Raw genomic sequence first — 22,992 nt, 5'->3', positions numbered from 1 at the left:
ATGATGGACACTCCGCGTTGAAAGAGAAACCCATCACGCAACTTCATGTACTGTGTGGTCATAGGGACGTCGAAACACGATAGCTCCTTCCTGCTGTTGTGTCGCTTCTCTATCCTGACCCTATGTATTGCTCAGGTCACTTACCGTGAACGCAGAAGTATATCATTAACAGTGCACCTGAAGTAATCAGCGTCCTACTTCAAGGTGATCAGTAGTATTGTCTTTAGTGTGATTATTCACATTGTCTCGTGATCGTTATACTCCCATTATCTCCGTCTCAATTACAAGGGTTCCAACTTAAATAGTGGCAACCATTTATTCACAACCGATACAAAAGAGTTTCATCTTTGCACCTGTTACTGTCCTTCAAAGTAGTCACCACCGTTGTGTAGAACCCTTTGCCAGCGATGTGGAAGGCGTAGTATATATCGTTAGCAGAGCCTGTTCTGTTGATGGTGTGAATCGAGCGGTCCACTGCCTGTCGAATATCAGGATCAGTTCTGAAGCGAATGCCACGAAGTGGTTGGTTCATCTTCGGAATCAAATCAAAGTCACAAGGGCTTAAGTCCGAGGAGTATGTGGGTGGTACAGTACTTCCCGGTCCCATCGACCGAACAGAGCAGCCACAGCTGGCGCTGTATGATCCCGCGCATTGTCGTACAACACCAAGTGGTTCAAATGGCTCTAAGCACTATGGGACTTAACATCTGAGGTCATCAGTCCCCTATACTTAGAACTACTTAAACAGCACACACATACATGCCCGAGGCAGGATTCGAACCTGCGACCGTAGCAGCAGCGCAGTTCCGGACTGATGCGCCTAGAACCGCTGGGGCACAGTGGCCGGCCTCGTGCAAAATGATGGTCGGGTTGTGCACAAAGTGTCGCCGCTTCTTTTGCAAAGCTGGTCGCAGGTGATGCTCCAAAAACCAGTAATACTGTGCACTGACGGTCTGCCATGGAGGAATGTAATGCGTTAGGATACCACTATCACAGTCTTACATAAGAAACCCCATAACTTTCACCATACTGGAGCTCCGACGCACTTTCAACTTTCGCGGCGACCCAGAATGACGCCATTCGCTGGATTGGTGTATCAGTTCTGCTCGTACGATGTAGCTCATGTCTCCTCCAGGGCTACGATACGGCGTAAAATTCGACAGGCAGTAGACCACTCCAATCACACCATCAACGGAACAGCCTCTGCTAACGGTATACTACGCCTTCCACATCGCTGGAATAGGGTTCTACACAACGCTGGCGACTACAAAAAAACAAAACAAAAAAATTAAAAAAAGTTCAAATGTGCGTGAAATCTTATGGGACTTACCTGCTAAGGTCATCAGTCCCTAAGCTTACACACTACTTAACCTAAATTATCCTAAGGACAAACACACACACCCATGCCCGATCGAGGACTCGAACCTCCGCCAGGACCAGCACAGTCCACGACTGCAGCGCCTTAGAGCGCTCGGCTAATCCCACGCGGCTGTAGTGACTACTTTGAAGGACACTAACAGATGCAAACATGTAACTCTTTCCTATCGATTGTGAATAAATAGTTGCCACTATTTAAGTTCCAACCCTCGTATTTTTACTGTACAGCGTATAGTTTCTGCGTGCTAGACAGTAGTTATTTTCGTTGAGCAGACACCATTTTAATGAGGTACATGTCTTGCATTCCCTAAGTTCCTACTAACTGATTACTGAACTGTGACCTGTTTCCAAAACTATGTTAGATAGTAAGTAGGCTGTTAAGGTTTTTATATAGGTAACGCCACGTAGCGCTTTGTATGAAAATCACTGGCTGTGCTGTGTGCAGTCTGTGGCTGGTTAGCATTGTTGCAATATTCGCCATTGCAGTGTTCGGCAGCTGGATGTGAACAGCGCATAGCGTTGCGCAGTTGGAGGTGAGCCGCCAGCAGTTGTGGATGTGGGGAGAGAGATGGCGGAGTTTTGAGAGCGGATGATCTGAAAGTGTGTCTAAAAGAGACAGTAAATTTGTAACACTGGATGTCATGAACTGATATATATATATATATATATATATATATATATATATATATATATATATATATATATATATATATATATATATATATAGTGACTTTTGAACGCCATTAAGGTAAATACATTGTTTGTTCTCTATCAAAAAATGTTTCATTTGCTAACTATGCCTTCAGTAGTTAGAATCTTTTATTTAGCTGGTAGTAGTGGCGCTCGCTGTATTGCAGTAGTTCGAGTAACGAAGATTTTTGTGAGGTAAGTGATTTGTGAAAGATATAGGTTAATGTTAGTCAGGGACATTCTTTTGTAGGGATTTTTGAAAGTCACATTGCGTTGCGCTAAAAATATTGTGTGTCAGTTTAGTGTTGATCAGAATTAGTAAAGAGAGTAATGTCTGAGTAGGTTCAGTTTTGCTCAGCTATTTGAAAAGAAAATAATGTAAGAGGTTTATCAGCGCAGTCATTCACTGATTTTTCTAAGGGGACGTTTCAAGATTTATGGGGTAAAAATGTACACGATATAAGCCGTTTTAGCTCTTCTGGCCCTAACAGCTTCTGAATGCAACCAGGAAAGTATGGTGCATTTCTGTATACTTGTTTGAAATGTTCTTGTACTTTAAACAGTTATTTTAGACCGTCAGCTGGTTCTTATCCTACCCTAAACAGTGTCTGTTGACTCTATTCACCGGAGTGGTTGTGGTATAAATGGCGCTGAACTTGATTCTGTACTGTGATAAATTGCCTCTGGGTGTGCTTGTTACGTTCATTTCTGTAGCCCGGCTCGGTGAAAGTTAATAATCGAGTTGGGCGTGTTGGCCAAGTTGACGGCAGGTGAATAACATCAGCGCTGCAGAGGGGTCGCAGCCCCCCCACCGTGCCCCCGACGCTAAAGCTGATATTTACGCTAGTGGCGAGCAGTCCACTTTGCGATCAATATCGGACGAATGAGTGGCAGTTTTACCTATACAAACGTCAAAGGACACACCAGTGGTACCGCTGTGTAGGCTACTATTATCCATTGTAGACATTAGTGATAACAGCTTTGGTGACCAGACGTAGTAAATACCGTGCTCTAAGTAACTGGAGTTACATATTTCGGCAGTAAGGAAATAAATAATTTAGTTAACAGGGGTTATTTCAGACCTGAATATCATTTTTTTTTCAACCGTGAAGCAGAAATAATTGAAGCCTCGAAACAAAGTTGATCTCAAAACACTAAGTATAATAGAATAGTTCGTTTACGATGCTGAGGAATTAGTTTGTGTATCTTTGGATGTAAAAGTGTTTAAGTTTGTTACTCTAATACTAATAAATCTTGATCGCAAGGATTTATTAAAAATTTAAAATCACACCTTAAAACGGTAACCGGTTTTGATTTCATCTAAAATCATTTTTAGACTGTGTCTCATCAGATGGTGAACATAGACGACGGCTGGAGCGTAGGTGGGTGTCAAAGGAAATCACTGGTAACGCAGCAGGCCTCTAGGCTCAGTCTAGATAGAGCGGGAGTCAGCAAAGTGACATGGGATGAAAACGAGGATTTCTGGTGATATGAGTATATTGTAATATCAACATCGGCAGAAAATGATACAGTGGGAGTAAGATTCGTTGTGAATGGGAATGTAGAGCACAGAGTGAGCTACAGTGCACTATTCAGTGCTAGGGCTGTTCTCATCAGAATCGTCAGCGAACTAACGCCGACCATGATGGCTCAGGTATTCACGCCGACGTCGCACGCTGAAGGAGAAGAGACAGAGAAAGTACATGAGGATTCTGAACAGGTAATTCAGTACGCAAATGGAGAGAAAAATCTGATATGCATAGGGGATTTGAATGCGGTAGTAGGTGAAGAAGTTGAGAAAAGGGTTAGGGGAGAAGATGTTCTTGGTACCAGGAATGAGAAAGGAGAAAGACTATTGAGTCCTGCAATAAATGTCACCTAGAAACTGTGTCTACTCCGTTCAAGAATCACAAGAGGAAGAGGTGTACTTCGAATAGGCAGTGACATAAAGGATGATTTCAGTTACATTACATCACGGTGAGGCAGAGATTCCGAAATCAGATACTGCATCGTAATCTGTCCCCAGGAGCAGCTATAGACTCAGATCTCAGTTTATTATTTATGTAGAGTAGGCTGAAGACTAATAAGAAGGAATTATAAAAATATTCAGAGAAATCAGGGATAGAGAAATACAAATCAATTAGCCACCAAATAATAGGAATTGCGGGGAAGCTAAGGTGAATCGTCCCTTCGAAATGTGAAGAAATCTGAAAAGACATAATGGAGGAAGGGCTGAGTCTTCCTATAAAAAAATCAAAACAACATTGGCTGAAATTAAATGCATGGGTGGTAGCAATGGGAATTCCACTTTTAACTTCGGAAGATAGAGCGGGCAGGTATAGAGTACAATGAAGGCCACTATGAGGGAAAGACTTGATCGATTTGATATAAGAAAAAACAGCAGTCGATATAGAAGATACAGCAGATCTAGTATTTGAATGAGAATTTAAAAGAGCTTTGGAAGACTTGAGATCAAATAAGGTAGAGGAGGTAGACAACATTCCATCAGAATTTCTAAAATCATTTGGAGAAGTGGCAACAAGATGACTATACCATCTCACTTTCGGAAAAATATTATCCACGTAATTCCGAAGACTGCATGAGTTGACAAGTGCGAGTAATATCGTAGTCAGCTTCACAGCTCATGCATCCAAGCTGCTGACAAAATTAATATGTAGAATAATTGAAGAGAAAACTGAGTATGAATTAGATGGCTATCAGTTTGGCTTTAGGAAAGGTAAAGGAACCAGAGAGAAAGTTCTGGCGATGCGGTTCATAATGGAAGCAATACTAAAAAAATATCAGTACGCTTTCATAGGATTTGTCGACCTGGAAAAAGCGTACAGCAGTGTAAAGTGGTACAAGATGCTCATATATCTGAGGAAAAAAGCCTTAAGCTATAGCGAGAAACGGGATATATACAATTTGTAGAAGAATCAAAAGGGAATAAAAAGAGTGGAGGACCAACACCAAAGCGTTCGGATTAAAAATCATGTTGGGCACAGACATAAACTTTCGTTCTGGTTGCATATATGATGCGACGATCTCCGTCGCTGAGGTACATGTACCACCTATCACGGTAAGTTCAGTGCTCCCATAGGGGTAGCAAAACTGTTAGAACCTAGTAAGAACAAATGTATTTGAAATGTGAACTTTCCGAATAGTTATTCATGTAATTGGGCTCAAACATCCTCCCGTCTCATCAACATGAGATGGAACCCGTGACAACGTTGATATACATATTGTACGAACTGTTTGTCGTTCTTGCTGATCAGCTGCCACAATCGTGTCGTTCCGTTAAAAATACAGGACTATCGGAAGAATTTAGGGAGTTAAAGACGCGAGAGAAGAATGCCTAAAAGCCGAAAATGGTGAGATAAGTATTTCTGGCGTTCACTAAGTGGCATTGGTGGCTTTATGTTTTCGTGAATTATAAAAAAATACTTCGCATCTTTGTTGGTGCCTGGTGAGAAATGATCAGCGTTCATTACAATACATTCATTGTACGTTTCTAATTTGTGACCCAATAAACGTTCTCATAAAAAGATGAACATTAAAATATTATGATACTATTTTATAACTAGTATTCTCCAGCAAATGGTATTGGGATCCATAGGAAACATGCAAGTTTCGAGTAGCACTATTGATAATTTGCTTTGTGACAAGAGTCTCTACGGGCTTCTGAAGTCAGTTTCAACAGGCTATGCTGCGATTTTTTGACCGGCAGTTAAGCCATTGCCTCAATTTTCCACATAATTAGATTATGTCTCCATGTTTATGAGGTCATCTGCCGCATAGTTTTTATAGGACCAAAAGCACCATGATTATTAAATCCACATTATGGAATGTGTTTGAGCAAAAGTGTTCCAAACTGACACACGGATCTAAATTGCTGCAAAACCTCGTTTAAGGAAACTTAATGCATCTATGAACAAGGACTGTTAGAGAAACAGTTACTCGTCTTGCGATCTTAACTCATTGTTATATAGTAACACGGAAATTATTTTCTAGGAAATTACCTCTACTCAATGCAGTAAAATTCTGAAAACGTCCGAATGTTTTTATATCGATGTGGTGACCAGCGTCATCAACAGACCTACAATAAAACTTCAAGCTCCTGTTAACAGCGTCGTTGGATTATTATCGGCAGGGTCGTCCTGTATTGCAGACATTCATAGGAAATGTTATTCGTCGTTAAGTATCCAAAGAAATAAAGTTCTTCTTTCTAGAACGCATTCGTTGGGAACCAAAAGAAGCTCAGCATTGGGTAGATTATAGACGGTGACCTACTCAGCTTTGCTATTCTGCATCAGATACATGCTGAAGTTGAAAGCTAATTCGCAGTGGATCAATGTAAAGCTATGACGTAAGAGCAGCCTTCCAGGCGTGTTCTAGGCTATATATATGCGCTGCCTCGTTGTCACACTGTAGCTCCTCTTTGCGCGGGTTCTCACTAACGTTGGTTCAAAACTTTAACAGGGACAGCACATCCTCAGGGTCTCTCGGCTACATATTATCGTTTTCTTTTTAAGGATTAAATATTGTGTATTTTACATTCATTCAACAACGAGAGCGAGAAGCACTGCAGTGCCCAAAAGACTACAAATCCTTCTGAGTTTCTCATGTGTGATCTGCTGCTTTTCCTGTATGACCGTGCAACAATTAGTGCCTATTACCATTTTATGTGCTAACCCTGTGAATTAGCATTAAGTCGCCATCTTGAATCAGTTTCACTTTCTGGTGCTAGTATTTTATTTACAGACACAATATACAGGTAATAGACCTTGGCTTCAGATACTATCTTCATTGCGACAGCTTAACAGTCAAATGTTAACGAGACAGGTGGGAAAAAGTACGTAAACTGTATGTTATTTCAAAATTAATCTCTATAATGGTTAATATATTTATCCTAATGTGAGAAAAGATGGTCAATTCCTCTACGGGAAAATGTTTACCTTCACATGAGAAGCACAGATTGTACCAGGGCGTGTACCTCTTCATGCAAAGCAAATCGACGGCCAGGGCTAAAAATGGCTCTGAGCACTATGGGACTTAGCTTCTGAGGCCACCAGTTCCCTAGAACTTACAACTACTTAAACCTAACTAACCTAAGGACATCAAATACATCCATGCCTGAGGCAGGATTCGAACCTGCGACCGTAGCGGTCGCGCGGTTCCAGGCTGTAGCGGCTAGAACCGCTCGGCCACTCCAGCCGGCTGGCCAGGGCTACAAAAATACAGAAATCACGTAGCGAGAGATCCGAATCGTATGGGGGATGTGTAAGAGCATCACAGTGGAACTTCTGCAGCGTAGTCGAAACAATCGTGGCAGTATGTGGGACCGTAGAAGTGTTTGTATAGTGATTTTCTACAAATTACCGATTTAAGTGTCTGATTCCACTCCACATTAATGATGTGCCGGATAAAATGTCCGCTGGTGAGTGTAGGTGTGCTACTAGACGAGTAAATGGTCTTCTAATAGTCAAGTGTACAATACATTCCGTTTCATATGCTGCCCTACCCCAACCGAATATCACATACCAGTCTTCCTTCCCATACTGAAACTGCTCTTACGGTTAGTATAATATATTTCTCCATTACCAATTAAGTGCTACAGGAGTTATTTATTTCCCTTTTTGAATGTTGTTTTAAGAAGCTCACGTTCCACTGTTCAGTGTACTATAAGAGCAAACATGGAGTGCGGATTGTTTATACATTGAGCAACGAGTAATTGAAACCAAAGAAAAATTCTGAGAAGGAATTAAAGTTCCGTGGAGAAGAAATAAAAACCTTGAGGCTTGCTGATGCCATTGTATTTGAGTCAGAGACAGCAAAGGACATGGAAGAGGAGATGAAGCGAATGTGTCTGGGAACAAGGATATATGCTGAACATCAACAAAAGCAAAACAAGGATAATAAAACATAGCACAATTAAATCAGGTGATGCTAAGCAAATTAGATTAGGAAACGAGACACTTGAAGTTTCAGATAAGTCTTGCTATCTTGGCAGCAAAGTAACTGATGATGGGTGAAATAGAGAAGATATATAATGTGGACTGACAATGACAAGAAAAGGGTATGTGAAGAACAGAAATTTGTTGTTATCTAATATAGATTAAAGTTATAGGAAGTCTTTTCGGAAATTATTTGTATGAAGTGTAGCAATATATGGAAGTGAAATTTGAAAGATAAACAGCTTAGACAAGAAGAGAAAAGAAGCTTTCGAAATATGGTACTACAGAAGAACGCTGACGATTAGATGGGTGGAACATGTAACTAATTAGAAGGTACTGGTTAGAAATGAGGAGAAAAGAAGTTAGTGGCACAGTTTGACTAGAGGAAGGAATGGTTCGTAGGACGCAGTTCTGAGACATCAAGGGATCACCAGGTCAGTACCGGAGGGGAAAGTGGGGGCTATAAATAGTAGAGGGAGGCCGAGAGATGAGTGCACTAAGTCGTTTCAGAAGTATGTACGTTGCACTAGTTATTAAGAGGTAAATAAGCTTGCACAGCATAGAGTATGAGGGATAGCTGCAGAAAACCTGTCTTCCGACTGACGACGACGGCAACAAAAATTATCTTCTTCAGCTTACTACTCGCCAACCAGTCCCTGTCGCATCCTCCAGATAAAGTTGAGTGATTCTGATTAGGAACGGAGTGATCAGAAGGTGGAGATGTGCCGTTAGCTGCATGTACCTAGCTTGAACCTGGACCTTGGAAAGTGAGCTCTCTTGTAGTTAACTGAATGGCTAAGTAGCTTGCTTATGATCCCTGTTCCACAGAACCTCTCACGATGAACCACGCTGCTTACATAAAAGGCGATTATGAACTGGAAACGATTAATTTTCAGGATGAAATGATTGTAGTACCACAAATACCCCCCGTCAGATGCTGCTGGCTTTCTTGACACGAAAAATGAATGAGACGACACTGGACGTTGGGTAGATGGCATCAGGAAACATGCAGAGTGGCATAGATATGTAACACTGGAAAGTGTTGCATATGGAAACGGCTGGAAGAGACAATCAGCCTTGAGTGAGTGAGTGACAAATGACACATAATGATGGTTACCGAACTATTACATTTGAAAATAATTTGGAATACACGTTACGGCGTGTCCTGAAATTGTTAATTAGGGAAGTTATACCTCAAATAAATGTAAGTCAAAAGCAGAAGGCCAAAGTTTTAAACTACGTATCTAACAAATCGTCAACGAGTGACAATCGTACAAATATATAGTCGTTTGACCGTTGCACAACTCCCTTGTGGAGAAGGCAATAATAAGCGCACATAGCGTAGAGAAGCGACTGAAAGAGTTGAAACTGATTATGTCGCCAGGTCGTGATGGAATCCGAATTCGATTTTACGAAGAGTACATTGCAACATTCTTCTCTTACTTAGCTTCCATCTCGCCTTATGCGAAGTCCCAAGCGACAGGAAGAAAGACCAGGTGATTCCTGTATATAGTAAAGGTGAAAGAACGGACCTAATACTTTACAGATCAATATCCTTAGGATCGGTCTGCTGCAGAGTAGTCAATCATAATACAATAAACTTCCTTGAGAGGGAAAACTTTCTGTCCACAAATCAGACAGATTTAGAGCACATCGCTCGTGTGAATCTCAGCTTTCCCTTTTTACTCAGGATGATATTCTGACATTGCCGTAAAGCATTTGACAGTATACCACACTGTAGACTGTTAACGAAGGAACAAGCATACAGAATAGGTTCCCAGATATGCAAGTGACATGTAGACTGCTTAGGTAACACAACCCAGTATGTTATTGCTGTGGCCTTCTTCACCAAATATCATGGCGCCTAGAGCATCAGCAAACATACAGCCTGCAGCCGCGGGTTGCCCACGCGCAGGCACACCGAAGCACTACTCAACCGACAGGCAATATTGATGAACGGCCACAACAGCAATAACAACAACACAGCAAAGACACCAGCGGCCACCAAGGGCCACTACCGGCCCACATAAACATAAGGAAGAGGTCGCTGCAGATCCCGGAACTATTTTCACACGTCAAACCACGTGATGGAAAATAGTTCCGAGGTACTCATCCGCCGAAGCGCTGTAAAGGACGGAGCTCGGTCTCTCAGCGGCAGTTTATCGACCGCAAGCAGACAGGCATAGCTGCCGCCTCGACAGCCCGGCTTGGATCTTCTCGATGATCTCTGGATTAGGCTTTGTATATCGGAGAAGTCGCTGGCGGAGCCCAGTAGGAAATTATTTATGTTGTTTTCTGTATTATTATTGTATGTAGTTGTGATTTGAAGACGGATCTCTATTTTGTGTTGGAGTTATACTTAGAGAATTAGTTTTGGTTAATTGAACAGTCCAATAAATTGTTTTCGGACTTTGATCGTTAGTTCCCTCTGCTCACGCTGACTTAGCAGTTATCACCCGCGGCGTGTGTTCATCAAATACAAGGTTATCGTCCCGAGTGCCTCGAGTAAGTGTGAAAGGACTACTGTTACTTTCTATACTGCAGCTCCAAATAAAGTGGTACAGACATGCGTATTCAAATATATATATATATATATATGCCTGTTATATATATATATATATATAACAGGCATAATGCGGTTCTGTGGTAGGCAGCGCATGTATAAGGCACCAAGTGTCTGGCGCAGTTCTTAGATCGGTTAATTCTGCTACAATGGCATGTTATCAAGATCTAAATGAGTTGGACGTGATGTTATAGCTGGCGCACGGGCGATGAGACACAGCGTCTCCGAGGTAGCGATGAAGTGGGGATTTTCCCGTATGACAATTTCACCGGTGTACCGTTAACATCAGGAATCAGGTACAACATCAGATCTGACATCTCTTCGGCCGAAACTAGATTGTGCAAGAACGGGACCAGCGACGACTAAAGAGAGTCGTTCAGTGTCACAGAAGTGCATCCCTTCCACAAATTTCTGCAGATTTCAATGCTGGGCCATCAATAAGTGCCAGCGTACGAACCATTCAACGAAGCATCATCGATATGGTCTTTCGGAACCGGAGGCCAACTCGTGTACCCTTGATAACTGCACGACACAAAGTTGTACGCCTCGCCTGGGTCAATCGACACCGAATTTGGACTGTTGATGAGTGGAAACATGTTGCCTGATCGGACGAGTCTCCTTTCAAATTGTATCGAGAGGATGGACGTGTTCGGGTATGGAGACAACGTCATGAACCCAAGGACCCTGCATGTCACAGGGGACTGTTCAAGCTGTTGGAGGCTCTATATTGGTGTGGGGCGTGTGTAGTTGGAGTGACACGGCACCCCTCATACGTCTACATATGACTCTGACGGATGGCAGGTACGTAAGCATCCTGTCTGATCAGCTGCATCCATTCATGTCCATTGTGAGTTCAGACGGACTTGGGCAATTCGAGCAAGACAATGGACACCCCACACGTCCAGAATTGTTATAGGGTTCCTCCAGGAAAACACTTACGCTGGCCACCAAATTTCCCTGACATTAACATTATTGAGCATAGCTGGAATGCCTTACAATGCGCTGTTCAGAAGAGATCTCCACCCCCCCCCTCCCCCCATATTCTTAACGATTTATGGATATCCTTGCAGGGCTCAAGGTGTCAGTTCCTTCCAGCACTACATCAGACGAGTCCACGCCATATCATGTTGTAGCACTATTGCGTGACCGCTGGGGCGCTATACGATATTAGGCAGTCGTACTACTTTATTAGATTCTTGAGTGTATGTACATAAATGAGCTGTCCGACAATCCGAGCAGCGATCAGCGGTTGTTTGCTGATGGTGCTATGGTCTAAGTGAAGGTGTAGAAGTTGATCAAATGCGTGCGAATTCCTGTGGGACCAAACTGTCGCTAGACGTACACACCACTTACACTAACATATGCTAAGAGCACGACACACACCCATGCCCGAGGGAGGACTCGAACCTCCGGCAGGAGGGGCCACGCAATCCGTGACATGGTGCTTCTAACCACGCGGAGTTGCCGCGCGGCAGAAGACTGTAGGAAAATGCAAGATGACTTAGATAAAGTTTCTTCTTGCTGTGATAAGTGGCATCTACTACTTAATGTGGGAAAATGTACGTTAAATCACATGAGTAGGAAAAACAAAAACATAATGATGGAATACAGCATTAGTAGTGTGCTGCTTGACACAGTCACGTGGTTAAAATACCTGGGCGTAACGTTGCAAAGCGATATGAAATAGAATGAGCATGTAATGATTTTAGTAGGGAAGGCGAATGGTTTGCTGTTTTTATCAGGAGAATTTTAAGAAAGTGTGGTTCATCTGTAAAGGAGACCGCATAAAAGACGCTAGTGCGACACAATTTTGAGTACGGCTGGAGTTTTCGGGATCCGCACCAGAACGGGAGGCGGAATGAGAGATTTGTTGCCGGTGGCATCGAACAACGCGCAAGTATAACGGAGATGCTTAAGGAACTCAAATGGATACCAATGGAGGGACGGGAACTTTCTTTCCGAGGAGCTCTCTTGAGAAAATTTTGAAAACCGGTATTTGAACGTGACTGCAGAATGACTCTCCCACATCCGTCGTTTTTAACTCAGTCTGTTTGCGAGTGGAACTGGAAAGGAAATGACTATTTCTAGAGGGTGCCTACCACTATGCACCATACTGTGACTTTAAGAGTATGTGTGTCGGTGTAGGTGTATATGCAATCGTAGATGTTCATGTAGAAGTGGCTTAATAGGTATCAGTCTTAAGGTGGGTAGGGCGTGAAACGGGCCGAATTGGAGCAGAAGAGACACCACAGGACATTTTAATTTCCACTATCTAAGCTTTTACAAGTAAATTCATAAAACTTTATCAGCGAGACCAAGAAGTATACAGGATTCATATTCATAGCAGTGGAAGTTAAAAAATATAAATTTTTTTTAATGTGAAATATCAAAATTTTGTTTACTTATTACTGGCTGCATTTGTTGCTATAGGTACTCTTTTCTTTAAAAGTAACAGAGATTCTTCGATGAATTTTGCATAGCATACAAAACATAGTTACAGGTGTGTGGGACTCTAGAATTTTCCAAATCTATTATAAACTGTGGTAAAAATTTAGTTAATTAATTATAAAATTTAAGTTTTTTCTAAACATGAAGTTTAAAATGTAACAGGTCATTCATATTTCATAAATTAGGTAAATTCTACAGTTTCATGCATCTGTAAGTATGGTTTGAATGCTGTGCAAAATTCACCACAGAATCTCTTACTTACGAAGAAAAGTGTACCTATAGCAATAAATGCAGCCAGTAGTAAGTGAAAAAAATGATGAAATTTCACTGGTGAAAAAAATTACTTTGTTGTGTTTTTGAACTTTCACTGCTATGAGTGTGAATCCTGAATCCTTCCTGGTCATTCTTGCAAAGGTTTATGGACGTATTTGTAAAATTATGGACAGTGTCCTGTGTTGCCTCTGCTGCTCCAAGTCGGCCCGTCTGACGTCCTACCTTCCTTAGTACTATCATAATTTATTTCAGTTTTAATTGAAAGTTCCAAAAGAGATTTGACAACCAGAGTTTATATGTATTATAAATATTGCATGTGAGTTAGTGCATATCTACATCTGCATCTGCACTCTAAAAGCCTTCTTATGGCGTGTAGCAGAGAGTGCTCCGTGTACAGCTGTCGCTTCAATCTTTTCCTCTTAGAATCGTGATTAGTGTAAGGAGAAGCGAGTGGTGATCAGCTTTCATGTGAGCCCGAATCTCTCTAATTTTACATTCGTAGCCCTTAGTGAGATATACGTAGGTCGAAACAATATAGTGAAGTTATAATGAAATGTAGATCCGTAAGCAGCGAGAGGTCTTGATTTCATTATAACTTCATTCTTCGAAGCCAAGATCACCAATTATATCTGTACAGATATCAGCTTCATACAGATAAGGCTTACCGGCCAATGACCATCTTCAGTGCGGATGCATTCAAATTGCCCAAACTTTTGCGGGAATCCGTTGACTGACTGCCGCAAGTAATGTAGTAGAAAAGAAATGTCCAAATGGCAATCACTACTTTTCTTGATACTGATACTCACCAACGTTAGGTGCAGACCTTTCCTACCCTTCTGCGACTGGTATTACCAGTGACGAATATTTCTCCCCCTGTTTGGTTTCTACCGGCCTCCAAATATACAGATATCGACTTCATCATAAAAATAGTATGAAGCACTGCTGCTCGTCAGATAAGCTGTGTATACTAGGCGACAGTGGGAACTGTGAGAATAAAGCAGATTCCTCTCAGTATGATGAATGAAGTACTTTTCAAAAATTACGAATGAACGTTGGTTTTAGAATTGTTTCAACATCCACAGGTATTAAGTACTATTATTATGGGTGTTGGGACTCCATTAAGTACCAGAAATTTTACTCCAACTCTTCTAACCACAGAGAGATATACTAGTAGCTGTGTGAGCACATTTAGAGACGTTCTTGCACAGAAACAAGTGGCTGCGATTGAAAGGGTTTGCAGCAACTGCCCGTGACCGTGTACTGGAATTGAATCTACGGGGTCTGAACAAAGGCGGTGTCTGCCTTACCTGAAATTCCATCGTATGTCCACCACTCTTCCCAGCTCTCTCGGAAAGCTGGAACAAAAATGAACACACTGTTAGGTCTCATTATACTGCTAATCAATTGATGTAAAATTTATATTAAGTTATAGAAACAGTGGGACACTTCCCGTGAAGGGTGAGCTTTGTGGCTAGCGGAACGGTTGTAACCCATTCACCACTGATTTACCTTCAACAGCTTGGCTAAAAACATTTATCTGCTCTACTAAATGAAATTGCTACGACGATTAAATGTTACTTAGCTCATTTCTTCCTGTCAAACCCAAAGGCATAAACTTTTTGAGAAAAATACTAGAGACACAGGATAGGCATGGGTGACAGGTTGTTACACATGTAGCATCTACAGGAAAATGTTTAAATTTTGTGTGCAGATATACAAGCTCTTGAACTGCCGAGTTTCTTCTTCAAATATTTAAATTTTAGCTCATTGTATCAGTCCTCTTGACAACAACTCAGTTTTTACGCATTAACGCAATGCTGCTTCTTGTACACAAGAGGGAAAAACTATGCGTTATCTGAAGACCAAAATACAGAGCTCAATTGCTTTTGTGCCTTTTTTAGTTTTCTGGAAATACTAGTTACCTACTTTGATTTTAAAGAAGAAAAGCGGGCTTCTAGCTAGGTAATCAGCTGTCTCTTTGAAAAGCCCTGCAGTACAAAGATGTAGCTATTAGATGCAATTTAAAAAAGGAATAAAATGAAATTGGCGAAAACTCATATGAAAGTTTCCGAAAAGAATTTTTTTCCATTTTTGTTACAGAGCCAACATTATACATATTAACATATCGGCCACTACAATGTTCCAGTTAGAGCAAGCAAAAAAGTTACGTCAAACAGAAGTTTCTGACCTAAAACACGACGTGGGGGATTCTACCAGTATATTATTCCGCTACTGAGCTCGTTTTCCTCGTGATGAACTGCTGCCACAAAGTTCCACTAGCTCTTCTAACTCTCATCTCCATATCTGGAACGCGGTCGCGCCGGTTGTGTTTGAGAAACTCATTTGCTCAGTATTAGCGTACTTTGAGAAATTTATGCGTCTATCGCATATTTGTCATGAAAGTCATTTCTGCAGTAATGTCCATAAATGTAGGAACAGAATGGGTTTTTCACTCTACGGCGGAGTACGCGTTATATTGAAACTTCTTCGAAGGTTATGAAACAGGATGCACTGTGAAAGATTTATTTTCGAGACAACGCTTCGGTTGTATTACGTCTACCACTTTGCGACCGTCGTTTTTTCTCGAGCTTTCAAGCTTTCTTATGAAAAACTTAGAAAATATTTAAGATCAAGGTATTAGTCATCGCTGTTCACTACTTTCAGCTGTCTTTCGGGCAGCATACAACTTCTGCGGAGGAAGAACGGAGCGTCTACGACATCCATGAATCGACATATTTTTGGACTTGTTCTTATGACCGGAAGTATTAGTAAACCAGGTTGTGCACTATCGATCGAAACGGGTTGTATTCAAAAGATGCTTTTGCCTGGAGAATAAGGAGGGATTTCCCATTTGAGTGTTTCGAAGTATGTTCTGACCGGTTTTGCACCATGGGGCGAGCACTGTTCCACTGGAAAGTCACCTTTTCACGTCTGCCGCTGCTTTTGATAGTGATCTCCTGTGATTGTTTCTGTCGGTGTGTGCAGCTTTGAAAACTTTGTAGTCCACCGTCATGTCGGTCCGCGACGTCAAAGTCACCGTTCTTGAAGCACTGAAACCATTCTGGGCACGTTCTTTCACTAATAGGTAGCTCGCCGCGGGTCTTATCCTGCATTTATGCTTCTTGCCTGCAAATTTATTCATGTTAAGGCAGAAAATTAAAACCTGCCGCAAATTATGAGTTCTGGGCTCGATAGTTGACATATTCAATCGAGAATACCTTTATGATGCAATCAGAAATGGAGTAATACTTTGATGGGTGCACATGTGCTTCAAATGCCTAAGCTTGATTGCTTGACGCTTACAACCTACCACCTCTTGCCACTGTTGCCTTCTATATGCAAAACACAGAAGCCAAGTTGGAGACCTGATAGCTAAGCTCTTTCATCCAGTCAAAGCGTAGGGTTGGTGTTAATGTCCTTCAAACCTCATTTCTTAAATTATCAGTTCATCAGATTTTCAACATTATACTGTAGCACCACATCTCAAATGCTTCGATAGTCTTGTGTTCCGTTTTCCCCCTAAGACATTTATTCGTCAAATTAAAGCCTATGTTTGATATTAGTAGACTTCTCTTAGCCAGGATTGCCCCTTTTTCCCGCGCTAATCTGCTTTTCATGCCCTCCTTGCTCCGTCCGTCACTGATTATTTTGCTGCCAAGATAGCAGAAGTCCGTAACTTGATCTACTTCTTGCCCACCAACTCTGATGTTATATTCCTCGCTGTTCTCATTTCTATTACCTCGCATTACTTCCCTCTTTCTTCGATTTGCTCTCAATGCACGTTTTCTATTCATTAGACTGTTGGTTCCATTCAGAAAATCCTGTAATTGTTGTGCACTTTTACTGAGGATAGCAACGTCATCACCGAATCTTATCATTGATAGCCTTTTATCTGGAATTTTACAGCCCTGCCAAAACCCTTTGTAATCGGAGCACTTCTCTGCTGATCTTCCAGTCTTATTAATCCCTGTAGATTCTTGTACGTCCTGTATATTACCCAACTTTCCCTCTATATTATCCCTATTTTTCTGAGAACTTCGAACACCTTGTACCATTTTACGTTGTCCAATGCGTGTTCCAGGTTGACAAATCCTATGAACATCTCTTGATCTTTTTCCAGATTTGCTTCCATTATGAATCGCAACATTATAGCTGTCTCTTTGCTGCCTTTACATTTCCTACAGTCAAATTGATTGTCATCTACCATATCCTTTATTTCCTTTTTTCTGCATATTAGTCTTGTCGTTAACATAGCTGCATAAGCTGTTATGCTGACTGTGCGAAATTCTCGCGCAGCGTAATTTCGAATAAAATACGACTTTTCTGCAGCTACCTTCACCATCTTGATAGGGACTAACATAAGCATTGGAGATGTAGGGGGAGCAAATCCGTGACGTTTGTAGGAGGCAGGACCGCAGTTTCAGACATGGCGCTGCCCTATGGAGTAACCAGACGTCATTCGTTACAGCGGAGTTTCACAAATATCGTAAGTTACCTAACTCTCACCGGGCATGACCGTTTGGGCCCTGTGTAAAGATGGTGAAGTTGTAGTAGTTCAAAATCAAACCACTTTCAGATCTCCCGCTTCACGGTATACGCACACAGCGGAGACAATGAACTCTGACCCGTGAGCTCTACAGAAGATGCAGCACGTCCGGGCCTTCCTTCATTGCACAAGACAGACAGTGACCCATTTGAGACATCTTCTTTACCGGGGTTCCCACAGTTCATGCAAAAAACTATGCAAGTTTATTACTTGCTAACGCTACATTCCATGTGTAGGGAAGTCTGGAGTTGGGCTATGAAGCGTACGCAACTGCAAATTACCATTCAACATGTTCCCATTGCGAATGTGGCACATGTCGTACCTCGCGTTCATATTGCGGCACCTGGTGCTGAGCGTTTCTGGCATGATCTGCCGAAAGGTCTCTCTAATCTGTCTACGTATGTGGCCGTATTCTATGGACTTCGTGCGTATGCTGTTGACGTAACCCCACACAAAAAAATCTGCAGGCGCTTGATCGGGGATATTAGGCGCCTTTGGGATAGGTCCACCACGGCCGCACCAGCTGTCGTGGAATATCTGGTTGAACTGTTACCGAACTACGAGAGCCCGATGCGTTGGGGCCCTGTGCGGTTGATAGATAATGATGAACCACATACTACTCCATCATTTCATGGTTTCTGATGGATCTAACAGTCTCCTCTACAAAAGAGAATAGCCTCAAGACTGTCTCTTCGGTTACTCCGACCCAAAGATTCACTTTCGGGACGGCCCTTTCGAGTTCATACGGAACATGAGAATTCTCGGTCGCATTAATGATACGGTTATGAGTGTAGAATCGGGCACTCACCTGGAATGTTGCGTCTTTCAAGAACATCCATCGATTTAACCACTGTTCGTTTGCTCCCTGTCGCTCATACCTCATCATAATAAATTGAAGTATAACCCTCATGAAATAAAATTATAATTCCAATTTGTTTGTCTCGGAGGAGGGCGGGTGGAAAAGGGCAACATTGAAATCTTCTATATGAACCTTAATTTTTATTGCAGATTACAGTTCTACGGCAAAATCTATATACTTTTTTTTCGTCACAGATGGCGCTGTAATGGCAAGAACAGAAATGGGTACACAATCGAAATTTAAGGCAAACTACTCAAAGGCCCTTGAATATCTAATGTCCCATGGAACCCTACCTCCTTGCCGAGAGGGTAAGACAGGCCAGTATTTCGTAACTTCTGATTGGAAACTCCATTCGCAACGTGTATTTCTCCGACATATGGAACAGGGGACTACTCGATGTGCCACCGTTGTCGTGTAGCGAACTACGACGTATCATAACAGGCCGTTCGCGTATCGTGCTGGCTGGGGCTGTTGATAAAATATCTAGATATATCGATATTTTTGAGATAATATTTTTGAGATAATATCGATTTTTGTTGGCTACTGTTTTATTCCCGATATATCGATACCGAAATAGCAGCATCGACTGCCGATATTTTTACTTTATATAATTTTTTTGGCAGGTTTCGGTAAATATTTGAAATATTTCTTTTGAAGTTATTGCAGAACACAATTTCGTTGTAACTGTGTGAATGAATCTCACTACTTTTTGAGCTCTCATCAAGTCCAGTCCTTCTCTTTGACTGTGTGAAGCAAGTATAGGAGGCACAAAGAAGTAGTCCAGATTGCACTGGACGGTGGCGGTGTGGATGAAATAATAAGATTTCCGACGTCAATAACTAGCCCATGAATTGCGTGCAAAACAATTTTTAACGTTACTAGTGTTCCACTTATTCACATCGGCAATCTCCAAAAGCAATTCCTGAAGGTGACGAACAAAAATCTAAACGACAAGACAGATTTTTGCAGTGGGTGGGGACTTGTGAGGGGAAATGTAGACGTAATCGGCGCTCAGCGCTACCAAAACAAACTGCAACGTTTAACTTCACCATGCAGCTTTGACACTGCCGCTGCTACGTCGCTGGCGTGTGAAGAAATGAAAAAAAAAAAAAAAACAAACAGGAAGTCGTCATGAAGTGTTCAGGAAAAAATCCGATGTGACGAAACAAACGACGGACCCAGTGGACATCTTTTGTTGTGCCGATTAGATGCAGTACTGTTGTTAGCAAAGTGGTTATCGCCATGTGTGAAAGGTTTCCTTTCATTTCTTGCTCTAAGAAGGGATAAGCAGGCTGCTAGCTTACTGATTCGACTATATTACATTAGTTCTTGTTCCATAGATCGTGAATATGACACTTCGTAATGATGTGGAACGTGTCAGGTTAATGAAAAGGGTCTATACAAGATATTACATTACACAAAATATTAGATGACACATATTTTTTGTGGGGGATGGGGAAATTACCCACTTACTATGTCCTAAAATTCATCTAATGGGTATAAGGAGTTGCCATTCAGAAATTCTTTTAATTTCCATTAAAATGCAATATGGCTATCTGTCAGATTGCTGATGCTATTAGGTAAGTGACCAAAGACTTTGTAGCAGCATAATTTACTTCCTTCTGAGCCAAAGTTAGATTTAACCTTCAGTACTGAAAATCATCCTTTCTCCTAGTGTTGTAGCCATGTACACTGCCATTACTTTTGAATTCGTTCGGACTGTTAATAACTAATTTCATAAGTGAATATACACTCCTGGAAATTGAAATAAGAACACCGTGAATTCATTGTCCCAGGAAGGGCAAACTTTATTGACACATTCCTGGGGTCAGATACATCACATGATCACACTGACAGAACCACAGGCACATAGACACAGGCAACAGAGCATGCACAATGTCGGCACTAGTACAGTGTATATCCACCTTTCGCAGCAATGCAGGCTGCTATTCTCCCATGGAGACGATCGTAGAAATGCTGGATGTAGTCCTGTGGAACGGCTTGCCATGCCATTTCCACCTGGCGCCTCAGTTGGACCAGCGTTCGTGCTGGACGTGCAGACCGCGTGAGACAACGCTTCATCCAGTCCCAAACACGCTTAATGGGGGACAGATCCGGAGATCATGCTGGCCAGGGTAGTTGACTTACACCTTCTAGAGCACGTTGGGTGGCACGGGATACATGCGGACGTGCATTGTCCTGTTGGAATAGCAAGTTCCCTTGCCGGTCTAGGAATGGTAGAACGATGGGTTCGATGACGGTTTGGATGTACCGTGCACTATTCAGTGTCCCCTCGACGATCACCAGAGGTGTACGGCCAGTGTAGGAGATCGCTCCCCACACCATGATGCCGGGTGTTGGCCCTGTGTGCCTCGGTCGTATGCAGTCCTGATTGTGGCGCTCACCTGCACGGCGCCAAACACGCATAGGACCATCATTGGCACCAAGGCAGAAGCGACTCTCATCGCTGAAGACGACACGTCTCCATTCGTCCCTCCATTCACGCCTGTCGCGACACCACTGGAGGCGGGCTGCACGATGTTGGGGCGTGAGCGGAAGACGGCCTAACGGTGTGCGGGACCGTAGCCCAGCTTCATGGAGACGGTTGCGAATGGTCCTCGCCGATACCCCAGGAGCAACAGTGTCCCTAATTTGCTGGGAATTGGCGGTGCGGTCCCCTACGGCACTGCGTAGGATCCTACGATCTTGGCGTGCATCCGTGCGTCGCTGCGGTCCGGTCCCAGGTCGACGGGCACGTGCACCTTCCGCCGACCACAGGCGACAACATCGATGTACTTTGAAGACCTCACGCCCCACGTGTTGAGCAATTTGGCGGTACGTCTACCCAGCCTCCCGCATGCCCACTACACGCCCTCGCTCAAAGTCCGTCAACTGCACATACGGTTCACGTCCACGCTGTCGCAGCATGCTGCCAGTGTTAAAGACTGCAATGGAGCTCCGTATGCCACGGCAAACTGGCTGACACTGACGGCGACGGTGCACAAATGCTGCGCAGCTAGCGCCATTCGACGGCCAACACCGCGGTTCCTGGTGTGTCCGCTGTGCCGTGCGTGTGATCATTGCTTGTACAGCCCTCTCGCAGTGTCCGGAGCAAGTATGGTGGGTATGACACACCGTTGTCAATGTGTTCTTTTTTCCATTTCCAGGAGTGTATATGTTGTGAGGCAACAGTGACGATGCCTAGCTCTTTAGATAATTGTCTTTAGGATGATCTTTGATGAGCTCCAGCAATTATTCTGATTAAACGCTTTTGTGCAATGAACACTCTTTTACTCAATGATGAGTTACCCCAGAATATGATGCCATACGAAAGCAGAGAATGTAAATAGGTGTGGTAAGCTAATTTGCTGAGATGTATATCACCAAAATTTGCAATGACCATATTAGCATAAGTAGCTGAACTCAAACGTTTCGTAGATCTTCAGTGTAATTTTTTTCTGGTCCCGCGTTCGATTCTTGGCGGGGTCTGGGATTCTCTCTGCCTCGTGATGACTGGGTGTTGTGTGATGTCCTTAGGTTAGTTAGCTTTAAGTAGTTCTAAGTTCTAGGGGACTGATGACCATAGATATTAAGCCCCATAGTGCTCAGGGCCATTTTTTTCCAGTTGAACTCCTCATCAATGCATACACCTAGAAATTTTGAACATTCTACCGATTTCTGACAGAAGTCTATATTTCTTAATGGTGTCATTCCATTTACTGTGGGAAATGTATATAGAGTGTTTTGTCAAAGTTTAATGAGAGCCCATTAGCAGAGAACCACTAATGATTTTCTGAAAAACATCATTTGCAATTTCATCAGTTAATTCTTGTCTGTCTGGTGTGATAGCTATACTTGCATCATCGGCAAAAAGTACCAGCTTTGCATCTTCGGAAATATAGAACGGCAAGTCATTAATATATATTAATAGCAGCAGAGGATCCAAGACCGAACCTTGCGGCAACCCATTCTTGATTGTTCCCCAGTTTGAGAAATCACAAGTTTTTTACATATTATGTGAACTGCTTATTTCAACTTTCTAACCTCTTCCAGTTAGGTGTTATTTGAGTGCTGTCCAATTCATACCACAGTACTTGAGTTTATCTAGAAGTATTCCATGTTTTACACAATCAAAATCCTTTGAGAGATCGCACAAACTCCCAACGGATGACTTCCGGTTACTCAGAGCATTTAATATTTCATTAGTGACAGTATATATAGCATTTTCAATTGAAAAACCTTTCTGGAAACCCACTGCTGTATAGAATATTTAATAATAAAT

General features: G+C 42.3%; 1 protein-coding gene across 1 annotated transcript in view; it reads right to left on the bottom strand.

The window, feature by feature from the left end:
- LOC126281371 (carbonic anhydrase-related protein 10-like) overlaps positions 1 to 22,992 on the bottom strand; it is a 358,790-nt gene that overhangs the window by 173,792 nt on the left and 162,006 nt on the right. Inside the window, exon 3 of the mRNA XM_049980286.1 lies at positions 14,613 to 14,660. Coding sequence (XP_049836243.1) covers positions 14,613 to 14,660 — 48 coding nt within the window. The remainder of the gene's footprint in view (positions 1 to 14,612; positions 14,661 to 22,992) is intronic.

The sequence above is a fragment of the Schistocerca gregaria genome, chromosome 7, assembly GCF_023897955.1.
Source record: "Schistocerca gregaria isolate iqSchGreg1 chromosome 7, iqSchGreg1.2, whole genome shotgun sequence".
NCBI classification, from domain to species: Eukaryota; Metazoa; Arthropoda; class Insecta; order Orthoptera; family Acrididae; genus Schistocerca; species Schistocerca gregaria.
Note: the sequence above shows the minus strand (reverse complement) of the source record. Positions and strands in the feature narration are given on the sequence as shown.